At 34.4% G+C, this 18,598-nt stretch overlaps 1 protein-coding gene across 1 annotated transcript; it reads right to left on the bottom strand.

Annotated features, from left to right (window-relative positions):
• Window positions 1-2,932: 2,932 nt before the first annotated feature.
• On the bottom strand, window positions 2,933-11,310 carry LOC123531876 (protein STPG4-like). The gene is made up of 8 exons (XM_045313182.2): window positions 10,946-11,310; window positions 9,542-9,616; window positions 9,052-9,227; window positions 8,232-8,316; window positions 7,736-7,809; window positions 7,369-7,423; window positions 6,951-7,061; window positions 2,933-4,137 (listed from the first exon to the last, which is right to left on the bottom strand). The coding sequence occupies exons 1-8, from the start codon at window positions 11,063-11,065 to the stop codon at window positions 4,024-4,026; spliced, it is 810 nt and encodes a 269-aa protein (XP_045169117.1). The 5' UTR covers window positions 11,066-11,310; the 3' UTR covers window positions 2,933-4,023.
• Window positions 11,311-18,598: the final 7,288 nt, after the last annotated feature.

Raw genomic sequence — 18,598 nt, 5'->3', positions numbered from 1 at the left:
GCAGGATTTAGATATCAGTTGGCACAAATATTCCCCTGGATGAAACAACATGTCATGCGCAAGAACCAGGTCCCTAAGTCTAAGGTCAAGGTCATATTTAGAGGTCAGAGTTCAAATTCAAGAATGACTTTGTACGGAACATTTCTTCTTCATGCATGGAGGGATTTTGATGTAACTTGGACCAAATGTTCACCACCATGAGGAACCCTTGTTTTTAGAATTACGTCCCTTTGTTGTTACTATAAATAGATTTTATTGTAACTTTTTTATTACTGGCGGTAGAGAAAAATCGAGACCACTTTTCTGTGGTACAGCATGCATGTCACATCCAATTTTTAGGTGTATTTTGACCTACCTCTACCTGGTAAAGAGTTTCTTGTGGACTTATATTATATAGACGTTTTTTTTTCTTTTAAAGATTAATTTCCCTTTGTTGTTAGTACAAATAACTTACATGATAACATTTTTATAATCAGCCAAAAACATTCAATATGAAAACAACCGTGGGTTTTTATATATGCACATTTTAATCCAAGTGTGTTGTTATAACATATTGTTTATGTAGTACAATATTGTTTATACATCATTGACAGATATCAGTTCATTATGTTATACTGCAGTAGAGAAAATTAGGTGCCTTCCAGTAGGGGACTTTGTATTGCATGGCAATACTTCATTCACTTGTTTTATCATGTTTTAAAGAGTAAACTTCTAGGCATGAAAGTTAAACAGAAGTCTCGTTATATGGACAAGAACAATGAAACAAAATGGGAATACATGTATCTTCACACAAGTTTCGTTTTTCTAGAGGAAAACTATTATACATGCTTTTGTGGGAAAGCTCGTTTATGAAATAATTATCGGATTTCAATGTTTAGCGAGATTCAAAGTTTCAAAAGAAAAGAAAAGAAATTTATTTAAATGTTTTCATTTTCTGTTACATGACAACACGAATTTCGCAATATCATAAGCTAACGTAATGGTTTTGTAACAGAAATGTTTTATATCTTTACAAATATTTCTATATGAATCTATAAAACAACATAATTTATATCAAAAACTGGCTACATGTTTTGTTGCTTTTTATGGAGTAACATGCGAGCTTAATTTCCGTGTATTACCTAAAGCAAAATTTTAGATCAATGCAAAATCCATGGCAAAGAATTATTGACTTGGGTAATGAATGGCACGACTTTAGCTAATGTAAGGGAGACAATCCAATCCGAAGGAAATTGCTTTAACACAGTCAATAATTAAGGGAGAGAATTCTTTCAAATTCTCGTTAAAAGCTGACCATGTATATGTAAAACTTGAGACCCCCCGGGACAGGGCCTCTTTTCACCCTGGGGGCATAATTTAAACGACCACAAGGCAATGTTACATACAAAATATGAAAGGCCTAGGTCTTGTGGTTTTAGACAAGAAGATTTTTTTCCTATATAAGTCTATGTAAAACTTGTGACCCCCGGGGCGAGGCCTCTTTTCATCCCAGGGGCATAATTTGAACAATCTTGATAGAGGACCATAAGATGATGACACATGCCAAATATCAAGGCTCTACGCCTTGAGGTTTTGGACAAGAAGATTTTTAAAGTTTTTCCTTTCGGTTGCCATTTCAACCAGAGTTCTGCATGGAATTCTTTGAAAAATTTTGAAAGGGGGCCAGCCAAGGATCATTCCTGTGAATTTTCGTGTAATTCTGCCCAGTGGTTTTCTAGGAGAAGATTTTTTTTTAGAAAATGTTGACGGACGGACGATGCACGACGAACGACGTACGACGGACGACGGACATTGAGCGGTCACAAAAGCTCACCATGAGCCTTTGGCTCAGGTGAGCTAACAAAAAACACATCAAAGGAATCATCATCTGCAAACCTTATTTCTGTCCGTGCTGTGCTTCTTCAAAATGAACCATAGTAATGTCAAATACGAGAACGCTTAACGCCGATGGCTTTTCGCAGAGGAGTCGAGTTCCAGGCAGGATAGCGCTTAGCGCCAAGGACTCAAATAACAGGATGCCGTTTACCGTTACAGTCAAGGAGTCAAATTATAGGATACCGTTTACCGCCAAGGTATCAAATAAAACGGTGCCGTTTTAAACGCCAAGGAGTCAAATTACAGGATGCCGTTAACCGTCCAGGATTCAAATTAAAGGAGACTGTTTACGGTAGAGGAATTCGTAACTACAAGATGACGTTTACTATCGAGAAGTAAAAAAATAAATATACTGTTTACCGACAGAAAACTGTCAAAATGCCAATTATGGCGACTTCTCTCTTTTGAAGACCTGGTACGTCATGGTATTATTCATAGTGGATGTTGCCAATACCATATGTATCTATCAAAATGCATATTTTGATAATCGCGTCTAGAGAGTCTTTCTATTCCCTACTCAACCATCCCCCACCGACATAGCATACTTACTATGAATATGTTGGAACTCCAACATCAGTTTACTAAAGAAGTTAACATCAACGTACATTATAAATATTACGTATTCTCGTATGGTACTTTGACACCCTTCGGCTTTTGATGTAGGAGCTGCTGCACCTATCCATAGAAAGCCGGAATGGCATATACGGAGTGTAATCGGACAGTGTAATAGGAAATTAAAGACTTATCACGTGCCTAATACCCCAGTCACACATACGGCGCGGATAGCTACGTCTAGCCACGGATAGAAGCGTAGTAATCCGTATCGATCTGTACCTAAGCCGCACGGATTGGTACGAATTGATACGGATCACTACTTTAAGATACGGCTCAGGTACGGATCGATACGGATTACTACGTTTCTATCCGTGGCTAGACGTAGCTATCCGCGCCGTATGTGTGACTGGGGTATTAGCAAACTCTCGTCAATACACAAAAAGCCCACACGTACTCACTGGACACAGCATGATAATAATGGCAAAAAATACAGAAATAAAGGTATTTTATGTTGGTATTTATTTCACAACATCATAAAATCTGTATAGAATCAATAATACTGATAAGGATAATAAAACGAGAATACTTTTAAAGAGACCACTAAATCATTGATAATTGAAAGAGACCATAAATTTATTGGGGAAAAGATCATTGTGTTTGTTTTTATTATCAATACAAATTTCAAATCTATTAGAATTACCTCTCTCTATTCTGCACGAAAATCCCTTGAAAATGAGGATTCACATCTTTAAAAACATGGAGCAAATACAGGTATGGACAATATATAAAACAGGAACAACAAAATCGGACCGTAAAACGTGCAAAATTTGCAGATATATCACAGAATTATGCTGAATACTGGAAGTACAATATATCACAATGCATAATCAAGAATATGCAACATCTGAAGCTGAGAAACAGTTGGAAAAAGTCTTAAAAGTTTTGATTACACTTTTATCAAGGTAGATATGAAAAAATACAGGCTATGGGTAATGAGCTTTTACCGATCTTGCTCTATCTTGACTTTTCAAACACATTTCAGAAGCAACGCATGCACATACAAATAAGGATTCTGGTAAAAGAGTTCTGTCACGAGTAGATAACTGTTGATAAAAGTTATCATTAATTAAGAACGTACGTCTCTTTAAATATCAGATCAGAGTGTTTTGAAATGGCTACACGGGAGATCACTTACTTCTGATATTTGTCTTAATTATTCTAGAAATTTAAGAAACAGTCAAAAATACCATCAATGTAAGACCTTAAAGGACCCAGTCGTAAAAGTGTTTAACAATGACTTAAAGTTTAAATGACACAAGTCTTACTATGTTCTTTTGAATCAGTTCCCACGTGAAATTATATATATATATTTACAATGTCTGCTTATTGAAGTATTGGTTGCTTTCTGTCAATTTACGTTATTTAACAAATATTCTGAACACAGTCTTAAAGTGTTGGGCGTATCATTAATCAAGAATATTTTGACACAACATTTGTTGAAATACATCTACAATATTCATTTAACGTATCCGTGTTTTTAAAGGTTGCTCAATAACTTTAAAACGTATCAAAAGTGTGATCGAATGTCCAGGATCAGACCTGAAATGCACTTGAAAAGAAAAGACCGTGTTGTCGTCCCATCTTTTGTAGGACACCAGTCTGTGGGTTCTGAAAAGTCTTCTCATAGCTTCCTGGTCCGGGTACTCTCTGGAATATAAGGATGGTTTTCATTAATTATTAAGCTGTACTAGGCTATTTAACTACGATAAACTACGCACTAAAAATCTAAAGATACTGTGTATACCTTTAATGTATTTCATATATTGCTAAGGCATTTTACTAACTACCACAAAAAACGTATCTTGTGAGCCTTGATATAGATGACTGTACCAACTGCTAGCTGATCTGCTATATAGGCTGACGGCTTTATTTCAAAATGCGTTTCTACTGTACCTATTTTCAGTAAATTTTCAAACCAGAAAAACTTAAGCTTTTAATCTGTTTCAAATTTTCAAAAAATAAACGTAATTTTAAGAATTAATACAAAGTATTATTGAAGAAATGTTATATACACAGCTCCTTAAAGTCAGTTTCTTTGCATAGAACAGCCTGTCGCTGCAATGACGTCATCAACAAAAACATCATTACATGGACTACGAGCCGTTATTACATTCTATGTATACTACATCTGAGGAGAATTTTCTACAATAAAAAGAGAATTTGATCCTTTCCATCTACAAATAGCCTAGAGGTTAGTCAATATATGAATACATTTTCTAAATATTCTAATTAAGAAATATTTCATTAAGTCTGACCCCATTTGAATCTAATTTTACGCTAAAAGACAATATACTTCATAAAAATATATTTACCCAGTATTTAATCTGGAAAAAAAAAACGTTAGGACAGCGAAAAAAGCAAACATTTGTTATGCCTATTAGTTAATTTAAACCAGGTGTTAAACTGGTTAGTAAAATTTTATTTGACTTTTGTCATATTGAAATTGTTATAAAATGATCGTTTCTGGGTCAATACTGCTATATTTCCAGGAAAGCAGCTGATATTGTGTCTCCGTTTCAACAGGACACACAGAAAACTTTCAAACTTTTAAACCAGAAAGAGCAATATGTAACCGTTGTAATGAATTGTTTTTACTTCAATCAAGTCTGTTACTATACGGAGAGCCATTCAATTTAATGTCACCTGAATAGTTATATATGTGACAGTGATTAAAAATAACTTTAATCAGTGCCATTTATGTAATGAATATATTTTGTGTCAAATTTTGACTTTCTGATAGGTCGGTCCCAGAAGCTCTGGTATAAAAAACTGATTTTCATGTTTTGAAGAAGATGGCAAGAGTTAAGGCATTTATTACCCTGCGACTTTAGTAAATTTGTTCATACATGTTTAACTCTTTTTTTTTTCAGACATGCCAGATATTTTTTAACGTTTGACATAAGGTTAAATTTTCTACTAAACACGATTATAAGCAACTATTTTAATGGTTAAACGTCTAGCTAGATTTACGTAAAATTGACGTAATTTATACTTGCCGTATTCTGCTGCGAAAAATACAATGTTTGAGTTACGCTGATATGAACTCATGTTATGCTTTAACATAAATAACGTGCACGTGTAACCCATGTGAGGGCTCTTTAAGCATCAACTAGATCTATGATAACTTGGGAGCAACGTTGCCAGAAGTTAGAGACCAGTTTAAAATATCAAACATCAGAGTCAATGTTTATAAGCCTGTGCTTTGAGACAAGTTTCAAATCTCAAGCATCGGGGTTCTAGCCATAGGTCTGAGTTTGGAGACCAGTCTCAAATCTCAAACATTAGGGTCCATGGTAAAAATCAGAGTTTGGAAATTTCAAATCTCAGGCGTCAGTGCCCAGGTTTATAACCCTGAGTTAAAAGGCCAGTTTCAAACCTCAAACATTAGGGTACATGGTGTTAAACCAAACGTTGGAGACCAGTTTTAAACCCAAAGCATCAAGGTCCATAGTTATAAATCCGAGTCTGGACAAGAGTTAAAAATCTCAAGCATCATGGTCCATTTTCTAAAACTGAGTTTAGGGACGATATTCAAATCTCAAGCATCGGAGTCAATGATAATAATACTGAGTTAAAGACCAATCTAATCTGGTTATAAACCAGTGCTTGGAAATCAGTCTCAAATCCCGTGCGTCAGATTCCATGGTTACCAGTCTCAAATGTCATGCGTCAGGTTCCATTATTACAAAATAGAGTTTGAAGACCAGTCTCAAATCTCATGCGTCGGGTTCCATGGTTATAAAACAGAGTTTCGAGACCAGTCTCAAATGTCATGCGCCAGGTTCCATAATTACAAAATAGAGTTTGAAGACCAGTCTCAAATCTCATACGTCAGGTTCCATGGTTATAAAACAGAGTTTCGAGACCAGTCTCAAATCTCGTGCGTCAGGTTCCATTATTACAAAATAGAGTTTGAAGACCAGTCTCAAATCTCATGCGTCAGGTTCCATGGTTATAAAACAGAGTTTGAAGACCAGTCTCAAATTACATGCGTCAGATACCATGATTACAAAACAGAGTATGGAAACCAGCGTCAGTTTTCATGGTTATAAAACAGTGTTTGGGCCAGTCTCAAATCTCAAGCATCAGTGTCCGTGGTTATAACTCTGAGTTTGGGGACCAGTTTTAAATTCAAGCATCTGACTGGCTGTTTTTGAACGGTCATTGTCAACGCAGTCTTCTAAGATGTCAGACTTACAACCTTGGAACCTGATTAACTGTACATGAGGGCAAACTGTATTCTGTGACTGGCTTCCAGTATCGCATATCTCGATGATAATAATTTCAAGCATTGTCTAAATTTATTATAGAATAGTCGTTGAACTTACAAATCGTAAACACTGTCTATAATGACCTGTACGATACATGATGGGCAGCCATATGAATATCGGTATAAAATATAGCATTTTTTTCTGTTGGAAGTACTCGAGAACAATCGCAGAGGAGAACTGATTACATACCGTATGTGAACTGGAGAATCGTGGCGTCTTCGATTTAAAACTTGACGAAATGGCTCTTTTGTATGGTCCAATCTGTTGAGATTCGTAATTGCCGGGAGCTGGACCCTCTCGCTGGAATAAAATTCAGAACAAAAGTAGTACTATTTATACGTTATGTGTGCATTAACTCAAAAACACTACATACGATCTGTTTACGACTCTGACAGTATAATTTCTCGGTTACAATATGACAACTTCAAATGGAACCATATAGATAAAGCTTGTTGGTACTTCATGTACTTTAAGAAAGAAGAAAGTTCAAATCTCTGAAAAATAATACTTTTCCGCACCAAATCAGAACCCTACAAAGTCTTACAGTAAATCGCACGCATGCGCACATGAAGTCGGTTTTTCAAATAATTTATGCATGCATACATACCGGTTTGAACTGTATTGTTGGAAATCGTTTTGCCTGCGACTTAAACATACTATGTCTGAAAAAATAAAATTAAACAGTTGCAAGATGTAAGCCAGATTTGGGAAAAATGTCATCGTGTAATGTCAAAGATATGTGTGGCGTTTAACATTTGGTCAAGTAGTTTCTAAGAAACCTGTTTACATACAAAACTTTGTTAATAAGGGACATAATTTTGAAATAGTTACAGATAGAGTTATATAAGGAGATTGAAGATCCGACAACTGTCCTTGCGTTTCACGTAACATTTTATTTGCCCGAGTCAATGTTTTCAAAATGGTCGTTCAAAACTTGTAAGCTTACACATTATGATAAATGAAGTTGTACTTACTTTGACGGTTGTTTTTCTATTGTTAGGGTTAAATATTTTTCTACACCATATGCACTTGGAGATACGTTTACGTCCTGGAAAGTAACAAATGCTTAATTATACATTTTTCGCAAATAACGGCGATATCATAATACTTTTAATTGTCTTAACAGTTACTAGATTTGTGTTTTAAAGACTGAGACGAGAATTTTTTATAGCATTTAACACTTATCATGCTGAACACGACTGATTCTGCCTTTGCGACCAGTGTAGATCATGATCAGCCTGCAAATCCGTGCAGTCTGATCATGATCTGCACTGTTCGCCATTCTGTCATATCTTTTTGGTAAGCACCCCTTTTATCCAAACTGAAAGATGGACAAGTACATTATAGAAATTTAGCAGGGTAAGGGCTAATTGACTAAAAGAAACATTCTCTTTGTGATATGCAATCATCAGTTGATTAATTTCATGTTGTTAGATAAAATATCTAAAAATTTAAAGTAAAAAATATTACCTTATCTTTGCGTCCGAAATTTAGGACATCAAATTTGTCTCTCTGGCCTGTTTTAAATCCATACGTCGCTGGATCCTTCTCAAACCTTTAATTAACATGCAAAGAGGTTAAATTGATTTCATCAGTGTTCGTTGGGAAAAAACTTGAACATGATTACATGGTAAATTGCTGGTCAATGGCTCAAATATTTGTTTATCTCTCTGCACGACGCCAAGGTTTTTAAGTATTTTCAAACAAACTTCGACTTGAAAACTATTTTGGTTTTTTATTACGTTTTTAGACTACCCGTGCTATAAGTCTGTAGTTAAAAGAATAAAACATACTAGTAGTTGTGCTTGAAATAACGTTTGTTAATTCTTTCACAATTTATCAAAGAGAGGCAAATGTTTAATTAATCTTTACCTTAACAGTGTTTTTCCTGTCATTGAAATTTTACAGCATTCTAAAGAATTTCAAGAGTTTCTTAATATAAAGTCTGCATTAATTTTAGGCCTATCGCCTGAATGATTTTCAAATATCTTTGTTTTAGTTGTTTTAGACTAGATCTATAAACTTTTTTCGGCTAATTTATTCTATAGCTTTTGTAAAATTTACTTTTATTTCAGGGATTCTTAATATTTTTTGTTGTTGTTGTATGATGCAGTGTGGACCCAAGTCAATGGTTATCAAACAGGGTTTGGAAACCGTCTCCATCCTAGAACAGCCTGAATGGTTGTTTCTGGAAACAGAATTGAAATTGACCAATGACAAAGTAATATTCTGGTCTCCAAGCTCTGTCTTATAACATTGGACCGAGTCCCAAACATCTGTTTCATGTTACTTTTGTAAAAAGTCTTGTGACTCGTAGGCACCGGGTAATAGCACAGCCCCTTTCCCATGCGGGTGTGGGTCCATCTTCCGACCATCGGATTTAAACCTGTACGTATTTGGCCTCCGTTCCAAGTCATACAACCAGTGCTGGGACTCAAGTTCATAGGCTCCAGGGACTGGCGTTTCCTGTATATAAACATTAATAATTTAATATTGAACAACAAAAACACAGTATATCAAAACGCTGCTATACATTTGACAAGCATATTGCCGCCAATGTTTATTTACAAATGATTAAAAATGCATAAGTTTATAAGTTAAATATAATACATATCATGAACCAGTTAAAGGTCAAAATTGAGACAGCTTGAATTGTCAAGTTTTAACGGTTAAAATATATAGCATTGGAAACCAAAGTGACACAAACAAATAAGCCTTTATATTATTTGAATTTGAATTATTCTTGGAAATTATATTTCGGCATGAGTAAATGAAATTACCCGGATGTATGTCCGCCACCATCCTTCCCTTCCAGACTGTTCTGTTTCATATTCTTCACTGAGGGCCTTGCGATTCTGTAAAAAAAGAGAAAATGTTAGAATACAATTCCGTATTAATGAAAAGTTCCACTGTGACGTTTTCAAAAGTTTATATGATGCAGTAACTTACGTCCGAATCATTCATAGAGTTAAGGATTAATGACTCTTAATGCGCTTAATTCCTGATCCCGACATATCTTGATATCAGAAACTGTGTCGACAGTTTTTTAACATAAACATGGAATGAAAAAGTATGTATAGACTAGACATAGTTTAAATTCTGTTTCAGCATTTGTAATGCGTTTAACATATGAATAAATAGAATTCCCGGAAGCACAGAGCACCCCAAACAGCCTTAGAGACTAATTTTTGAAATTCGCACTTCTTCTCGTCCGACATTAACCATTCATTTACATTTCATGTCCTAATGTTTTATATCTCGTAAAAAGAAACTGACAGGTCGGTCTGTTTGATGTATCACATTCCCAACTGATTAAAAAACTTAAACGTGCAAACTTGTAAATATTTAATGCAGTATTTTGTATAACAAAAGACAGGAATAAACCAGTTTTACCGAACCACGGTTATAAAATAAGATATTTCTGATTGAAAAAAAATCCAGGTTTTTTGTGAGTCTACATATTAATTGACTATTTGGTCTTTTTCTCTCTCTAAAACTTCTACACATTCTATCAATAGTCATTCCTGCAGAAATGTTCTAATTGTGAATCTGAATCTTTCCTGAAGTATACGAGGATCCGAAACATTCAGAGAATTTACAATTTCTGAACATTGTTTTTTCATCAAAACGTCATTTTGTAAGGTGTACATTTTGACGTGACGGCTCACATTCATGTAAACTACTGTGTAAGGTGTACATTCGTAATTACAAATCAAATCCGAAACTGCGTTAGTTTGAACACAAATATGTCCTCTCAAAAGATAAGAATGTCATTTTTATATGCAACTGAATTGGAGCGATAAACATGAATGCAAGATATAATAATACGTTGTCAATAATTTAATCCATTATTAATCCCACAAAAGATTTTATCCGCTGTTCATGACACGTCCTATACTTGAGAAAATTTATTTACATACAAGAGTATTAAATAGTATTGATTAAAAATAAGAAACCATTTTTCCTTTTTAAAACTTGTAATAGCTACGTGATTTATGGTGTAGGGTCCTTTTGAAGCAATACGACATGTATAACCAGTCTACAGCAGATGTTATGTTGCCATAAAATAATGATACAAAATATACGTTATTAGTTAATACCGTTGTTCTTGTAATTTGATACCTTTATATAGCAAAAAAGTAGTTTATAAGTCATTTATACAACGAATATAAAATAGAACTAACCTCCCATGGGTGTCGGTGAGTTTTACTTATTCCGACGGATTTTAAACTATGACGGGATTTTAAGGCTGGAGCACTAAATGGTTTTCCCGGCGTCACAATAACTGTTGCTGACGTTTTCATCGTCGGAAATCAGCCGTCGGCAAGTCTTTGATTCCAAATTAAATTGTTTCTTCTACGGTTTCTTACTTATTGCTGATAAAAATCCTATTTCAGCCTCTGTAAGTCCTACAGTAACATATCTAGTCACATTTTGACTAAGTTCCGTTGCAATTATTTAAATAAATACACATTTAAGTTTAAATGTTTCATTTAAAGAGACTAATCGATTGGTAGTTATGAAAATAAACGATAAGGTTCGAGTGGTTCCGATTATTCATTGATCAGTGAACTCGAGTGCGTCCTTGACTACCGAATATCTGATTGATCACACGTTTAAAAGCAGACTGGTTTAAATGAATGAAAGTTGAGAACGCGTTAAATTTCTCTTTTCAAAATCAATATATATCTTCGATTTCATGGCAATAATCAGCTCGTTAATGTACAAATAAATGAATTGTTTATTTATTGTTGAATGTTAATCATAAATCTCTGTCTTATCTGGTTTAAATACAAACCCAAATGCGAATAATGTATTTATACTTTCTGTTCTCAGGTTTTGTTTCTGCTACTGCTGCTGCTGCCGCCGCCGCCGTCACCGCCACCGCTGCAGCTTTTCTTGAAAGTGACAGTATACTTCTCTTGGATCAAAACTTCAAAAAAATTCAGGATGTATCTTTATTAATTAAAGAAAATAGAGTCGCTTGTACTCATTATAGAACTGGGTATTTGGAAGAAGGTGTCAACAATCGGGATACGGTATCTTATATTATGATGAACATCCAACAGACATTACAATAGTGAAAAATGAAGTGACGTCAAACGTTTAAAACATTTTTTTCTCATTATGCCTCTCTTAAGTTCCCGGCATTTCCGTGCAGATCCGATCATTAAATCGCCCCTATTGGATGTACGCTCGTATTGAGTGTATATTTACAGACTAAAGGTTAGGGTTTAGGTTTTACATAGGTTTGATAGTCTTATATGACACATCATGGCTGTCGAATGGGACATTCTTGAAGTCAAGCAGCGGTAGTTTGTTGTTAACCAGCGACAATACGCAGTCTCGGAATGCACTGTTCATAGGCAGCTTATGTCAAGTGTCCAGTCACGCAAGCCCCGTATAAATTGATATTATTAAAATGACACTTTAATAACGAGTATGATTTGAATTTTCATTACCATTCAAATATAGTAAGTGTTCTCTTATATACATTCTCGTCCATCTGAGATATTGTTACAGTAAAGTAACAGACAGATTGCGTTTTTATGTATGTACATTTATAAATAATTAATAGTTTCTGTAACTGGCGCAGTACATATATACCTTGAAAATTATCAACAATATAAATTATTCATGAAAAAAAAAGGAAGAAAGCAAATTGTCTGTGTAGAAATAATGGTGATGTTGTGATTTTCCCAGTAGATTTACGCTGTAAAATGACGTGACGTCCATTCCAAGATTCCATTATTATAATCTCACAACATTTGAATACACCATTTATAATTTAATGATCAGTTTCACAAACGTTGTAAATATTTTCATTGTCTGGAAATATTCAAAGATTGGCAGAATCCAGTAGTCACCTCATCTTGCCACAGGAAGACACTATGATTGCCTGTACAAGGGGAAGCATTTTATTTTGTTATCACTGTTTTTCCTTTGCGAGAACTTTAGATGATCCGAGCAGGAATTAATTAATATATTACTGTCACTTATATTTGAAAGTTTGTAGATGTAGTCATGTTAATATACAGGGCATTTTTACTTTTACATTTCGGCATCTTAATTTCACTGTGTTGTCCTCAGCAACCTATGTACAGTCACGCACTTCGAGAATACTCAGTCTATTGGAAGGAAAAGAATGTCTTTAAATTATTGGACGTACACTACGAAATGTGGTCAGTATTTCACTGTTTGAACTTTCAGTAAAGTCAGTTTAATTATTTGGAAACTTTTAAGAATCTTATCCCAAATATTCACACACAGAAAAATCAACGTGGTAATTAGGTAAATAATATTTTATGACCGCATTATTAGTTATTTATGTAATTTTTATTTGTGATTGATAACTTTAAAGATATTTAGAATATCAGTCGTATTTCGGACCACTACCCTTATACATGTATACATTACAACACTCATTCAATAAAGAGCAATTTGTCGTTCAGGTGTCGTACGCTTTCACAAGAGACGGATTAGTGGCTATTGTTAAGGTAACACACCTAAACTGTGTGGATATAATCACCTTATATGGAAAAGTTCTGTATTCACATACTATTATCTGCTACACGAATTACAGTATGGTCTGTGTGTCTACACTATTAGAAATCACTGTGGCCATACCACGTGACCAAATGCTATGTTAGTGAGCAGAATTTATACAAGAATCCTTCAGCTCAGGTAACGTTTTTACAGAATATTTTCTTATTACTTGATGGAATTTCATGAAACAAAGACGAGGGCCGTCTTCTTAAAGAGATATACACTTTGCTCATAACTTTTTCTAACGGAAATCCTTTTATTTCATCAGAAAGTGCAACCGCGCATTTTGATCGGGTGAAAAAGTGCGATATGATGGGGAGCAGAAACCAAAACCATGCCAAAATCTGCTGTTCCATGCTATTTCTTGTTAATCTGTGGGCGAAATATATTAAGATACACTATATTTAACATTAATACAGCCGAAGAGCAACGGTTTATTTCAGTCTATGCATGTATTTTGGCTTCATAGCTACATATAAAATAGCTATGTTGGGGAGCACTTTTAGAAAAGCTAGATGGGGAGCAGATCTTTCTGATTTTGCTCAGTCTAGCCATCCAGCTGAATATCGGACCATACTTGCAACATTCCATTCGTTTAGCTGAATGTTTGAAATGTGTGTTTCATACTTTACGTTATCAAAACGTTTTAGAACATTCCAAAGTCAGTCTGTTACAAGATTTATAATTGTCACATGCAAAATGTATGTATTGTACCTATCCTTGCAAAGTTATTTTACTATTTCGCATGAATTATTGTTTGATATGTACTTCTTTAGTGATTTACTTTCTACTTTGTTTCAGATATGGCGAATTACGTGTGCCAAGAGTGCTGTCAAGCTTCAACAGAAGTTTCAATTTAAATCGCCATCTTGTTGCAGTCCATGCTAAACAGGGACGTTATTTTTGCTGCGGCAAGGCATATCAGGATTCTTATAATTAAAAGTCCATAGAGCTTCAAATCATGGCTGTCCCAAAAATTATGTGTGCACCACTTGTGGGAAGGACTTCGCCAGTAGAAGTACATTAAAAATTCACATGAAAAATGAAAAGAGGAAAGGGTTCAAAGAATGTGAATTGTGCCAGGGACAGCGATGCTTTGAGCATATGGCCTCTCAAAATGCAACATCAGCATACTCATGTGACAGGTGTGACAAAGTTTACAACCATAAAAGTAGCCTTTCTAGGTATGTAATTTCCAAGCACCGATGAAACAGGCAGTCGGTTAAAAAAGGACTTCGTCTGTTTGTGGGTTTCAAGTGATATTTTGGTATTATACGAGTATGTCATTACGATACCATGGACGTGGAAGTGCTACAGACTCAAAGAACTGGTTGTCATATTTTTACCATGTGTCTCAAAGTATTTGACCGATTTCAGAAACATTACATAACTGAAATAGGCATATTATGATCTTGCACGAATATGGTTTTGCATATGATTTATTGTTTCCTTTGAATAGTATAAGTGTCTGTCATAGAAATCCGAAACCATTTAAAAATAGGGTGTGAAATTGAAAATATCGCGTGAGATCGTACTCAGAAATAGGGTTACTGCTCTTGAATTATTATTTTAAAACATCCGTAAGACTTTTCCGAAGTGTATGACCTAAATATTAAATATTTCATAACTTTAACAGCATATAGACTAGTTCATTTTTGGTTGATGATAAATTTTCATGTTACTATTGATAGATAATACTATGTTCAATTAAAGCAAGGATGAGTGATGTATTGATCACCTTTGTGACTTTGATTTCGAGATTAAAAATTTATAACATTGACATACATACAATTACTACGTTAAACGTAACCTGGGCGTCACTTGTAGTGTGGTTTAAGGTTGCGGTCATTGTACACATAACATGATTTTCAAGGCAAAATGAAGGTTTTGGAACAGATATAGCATACATGTACATGTATTTCAAATATTTGCAAAACTTGAATTTTTTACAATTGTTCTCTTATTTTCAGCTTGATGCGTTAACATGAGTTTTACTTCCGACTTGTACGACCATAATAAATATTTTTCAGATTGCCGAACAATAGATTTTCAGTTATGTACATGCCGATACATAATAATAAGAAAAAAATAATAGAAGATTCTGATTTTATAACACTTGCTAGTACTGAACATTTATGTTTCATAAACTAATTGTGAGAAATTTTACGAATTTCTATTTAGTTTTTATTGATCGATATCTTTAGCCGAGATTAACCGGATGTACTCGAGCCAATTGTAACGTGTTTTTATTGAATTATTTATTTTATTTTGAAATCTCACACATTGCATCATAATACGTGGTCATTGTCTTATTATTTTAAGTTGTTTCCATATAATTGCATGACTGCTGTCATCAAAATGTTGATATCTTTTGTTACTTGACTGTTCATTTTAGACCCAAACCAAAACGTATTGTTTTTTTTTCTCCACTTGACTGCTATAAAAACTATTATATTAATTTTGATATTCTGCATAGTCAACTCCAGTTCTATCTCCGATTTTTCTGCAATTGATTCCAGGGGAAACACTCTTAAAGTGCTGAAAAATTTAAGTGAACTTTAAAAATGACAGAGAAAATGTAGTTCATTCCCTTTAGCAAGATTTTATATATGTTTTACGTTATTCCATGTGACCGGCTCAAGATTTGTTCTTCATATGAATATATTTGTATTGTATTCTTCTTGTTTGATGCAACTGTTGTATTATGTCTGTAATGTGGGCATACCCGAATGATTTAATAACCTGCATTGCCATCCAGTTTAGCGACTCAGTTTGTCCCCATCTTAAGTTTGATTAGTGTTGGCAAAGAAGCCTTGAATAGTATTATTTTATTTTTGTATAATGATATATATTTTATATACATCTATGCGCAATCAATCTAGAAGGTTTTCACTTCAACAAAGTTTTACTGTGATTTGTATCTGTGATTAAAGTGTTTTGATATTTCAGCTTCGTCTTTTATTCCTGGCTTTTTATTAAAGCTTAGTTACACGTTAAAATAACTTTTAAGCGCAACATGAAAAAGTGTTTAAAAACCAGTTTATGCTAAGAAAGCATGACCTTGAACCGACAGTGACCCATATCAAGTGTTAAGAGGCAAAGATATGTGCACGCAGGTACCTGAGAAAATACAAGGGCTGTAATCTTAGGTTTTCATCCACATTAGACCAACCACTTAACTCAATAAGGAGACCGCTAACCTACTAATCACGGGGTCGCGTGTTCAATCCTCAGGCGAAACGTCAGTTCTCTGTGACAGACAATTTGATATAAAACATTGTGTTTGAAGTCATTTTCCTCCACCTCTGATTCATGTGGAGAAGTTGGCAGTTACTTGCAGAGAACAACGTCTGGTAAAGAATCCAAGAACACTTGTTAGGTTAATGCCTTTACATAACTGAAATACTGTTAAAAATGGCACCAAAACCCGAGACAAACACACAGACCTCCAGAATAAAATCTGGAAATCTGACCCTCATTCTTCCGGCGTGGTTTAAACGAAAACGAAAAAGTAAAAATCTAGCCTTTTCCCTTCATAAAGTTTATTTATGATGACACGTATGTGTCCATGTAAATTACAGTGTTATTAGAAACTGTGTTATTTAAGCTTCTCATCAATACCCATTAACTTGCTGTCATTTCTGCACGATTGTTCCCATCGGACCCCCAATGAACCCCGGAGTATAGCATTGCGACTTTTAGACACAGTTTCTTCTCGCTTTCTTCCTTTTACTCGTGCTTTGGCCTTTGTATCGAAGGAATGGTCACTGAAAAAAATAAAACAGATCTTTCAGTAATCAATACTGTTAACTGTACTGGCTTTTTACTCGTTTGAAAAATCATTTCTTACGGGAGTGATGAGGAGAATTTTTTCATAGCATTCTAAGTGTTTTAATGATTATGAACATTGTTTTCCAAAGCATTTATACTCTAATATGCATACATGTATACTAGTAGTAGATAGCGAATTATAGATTGCAACACATGATTGTATGGCGCTAAATAGTTGGTCGATGTGAGCAAATATGGCCTGTCCTACTAGAATTCAAATAGTTATGTTTAATGCTTTCCATGGCCATGTGTTAAACAATGGATAGAACAAGATTCTTGTTGCATAATAGCGTGTGGAATCGTAATACGCAGAAGGAATTTTCGACAAATTTCCTAGTCAAGCTTACATATATACATAAGTGCGATGTACTTAATTCGATGTGATGTCTTCTTTAGATGCCTTTTCGCCATGTAATAGAGATAGACCCTAACATTTTCATTGATAGAAATACATTAAATAAAGTCTAGAAATTGATTTCCAAGTCCTTGAAATTAACAAAAATGATTTCACAAATGTGCAATGTATGATAGTTTTGCTGATATCAATAACAGAAATTTTAATATTTAATTCAAAATTGTGATCCGCAAAGAATGTCAACTCTTGCCTTGGGCTAGTACTTTAAAGCAGAGATATCTATTAGTTTACTTCCCTTGCAATTACACAATAGAGTAGAAAACGAAAACGGTTTGACACAATATTATACATTTTTGCACAACAAAATCGTTTAGGATTTATTAATATGTGTTTGATTTACCCCTGAATCACTGGTTCCTATGATTCTGTCAACTTACTTATGGTAAAAATTAACTTTTAACAAGCCGATAATAAAATGAAATACCAGTAAGTATTTTATAGTGCAGATAATACAGTTTTGCTTGTATCAAAATGTCACAATAGAAGCACTTTTGTAATACAGAACACCTGGTGGGATTAGTAAAGGTGCAATTATATGAATCTCTTTTCCTACATCATGTAAAAGGCCTGTAAAGTCTTTGTCGGTCAAAATTTTATACACTGTTTTTCTATTGGTACGGTTCACAAAACTCCTGAAATGTAACAACCAAGCATATCATTTTATATGATCACCAGCTTACGTTACTTTGTGACATTTTTACGTCTTATATTTTTCGTTGCAAGTAACACCTTCATATGTATGTCATATTGGAACTTTCCAGACTTACTAGCCAGGGAATTTATAACATGTCTAATTGTGCATTATTTCAGGCACAGGCAGACATTTTGATAGAAACATCGGCCTTCCGCGTGCCAAGTGACCATGCTCGTTATATCGATGACCTGACAAGGCTCAAAACATGGATATAATTATTTTATCTTTCACAATTTAAACTCCAAAGCGTTTATGACATAGGGGTTACAAGGGAGTGTACTTTCTTACATTTAAAGTAATTGTCAACTTAAGTGTAATAAAAAATATCAAACGTAAATGTAATACTTGAAA

This window comes from Mercenaria mercenaria, chromosome 1 (genome assembly GCF_021730395.1).
Source record: "Mercenaria mercenaria strain notata chromosome 1, MADL_Memer_1, whole genome shotgun sequence".
Lineage (NCBI taxonomy): Eukaryota > Metazoa > Mollusca > Bivalvia > Venerida > Veneridae > Mercenaria > Mercenaria mercenaria.
Note: the sequence above shows the minus strand (reverse complement) of the source record. Positions and strands in the feature narration are given on the sequence as shown.

What these genes read in the sequence shown, in the direction of transcription:
- LOC123531876 (XM_045313182.2), bottom strand. Translation starts at nt 11,065, where the DNA reads ATGAAAACGTCAGCAACAGTTATTGTGACGCCGGGAAAACCATTTAGT. An exon ending in GGTGGCGGACATACATCCGG is followed by an intron (nt 9,228 to 9,541) that starts GTAATTTCATTT and finishes GTTTATATACAG; the next exon opens with GAAACGCCAGTCCCTGGAGC. An exon ending in ATTTCGGACGCAAAGATAAG is followed by an intron (nt 7,810 to 8,231) that starts GTAATATTTTTT and finishes GTTACTTTCCAG; the next exon opens with GACGTAAACGTATCTCCAAG.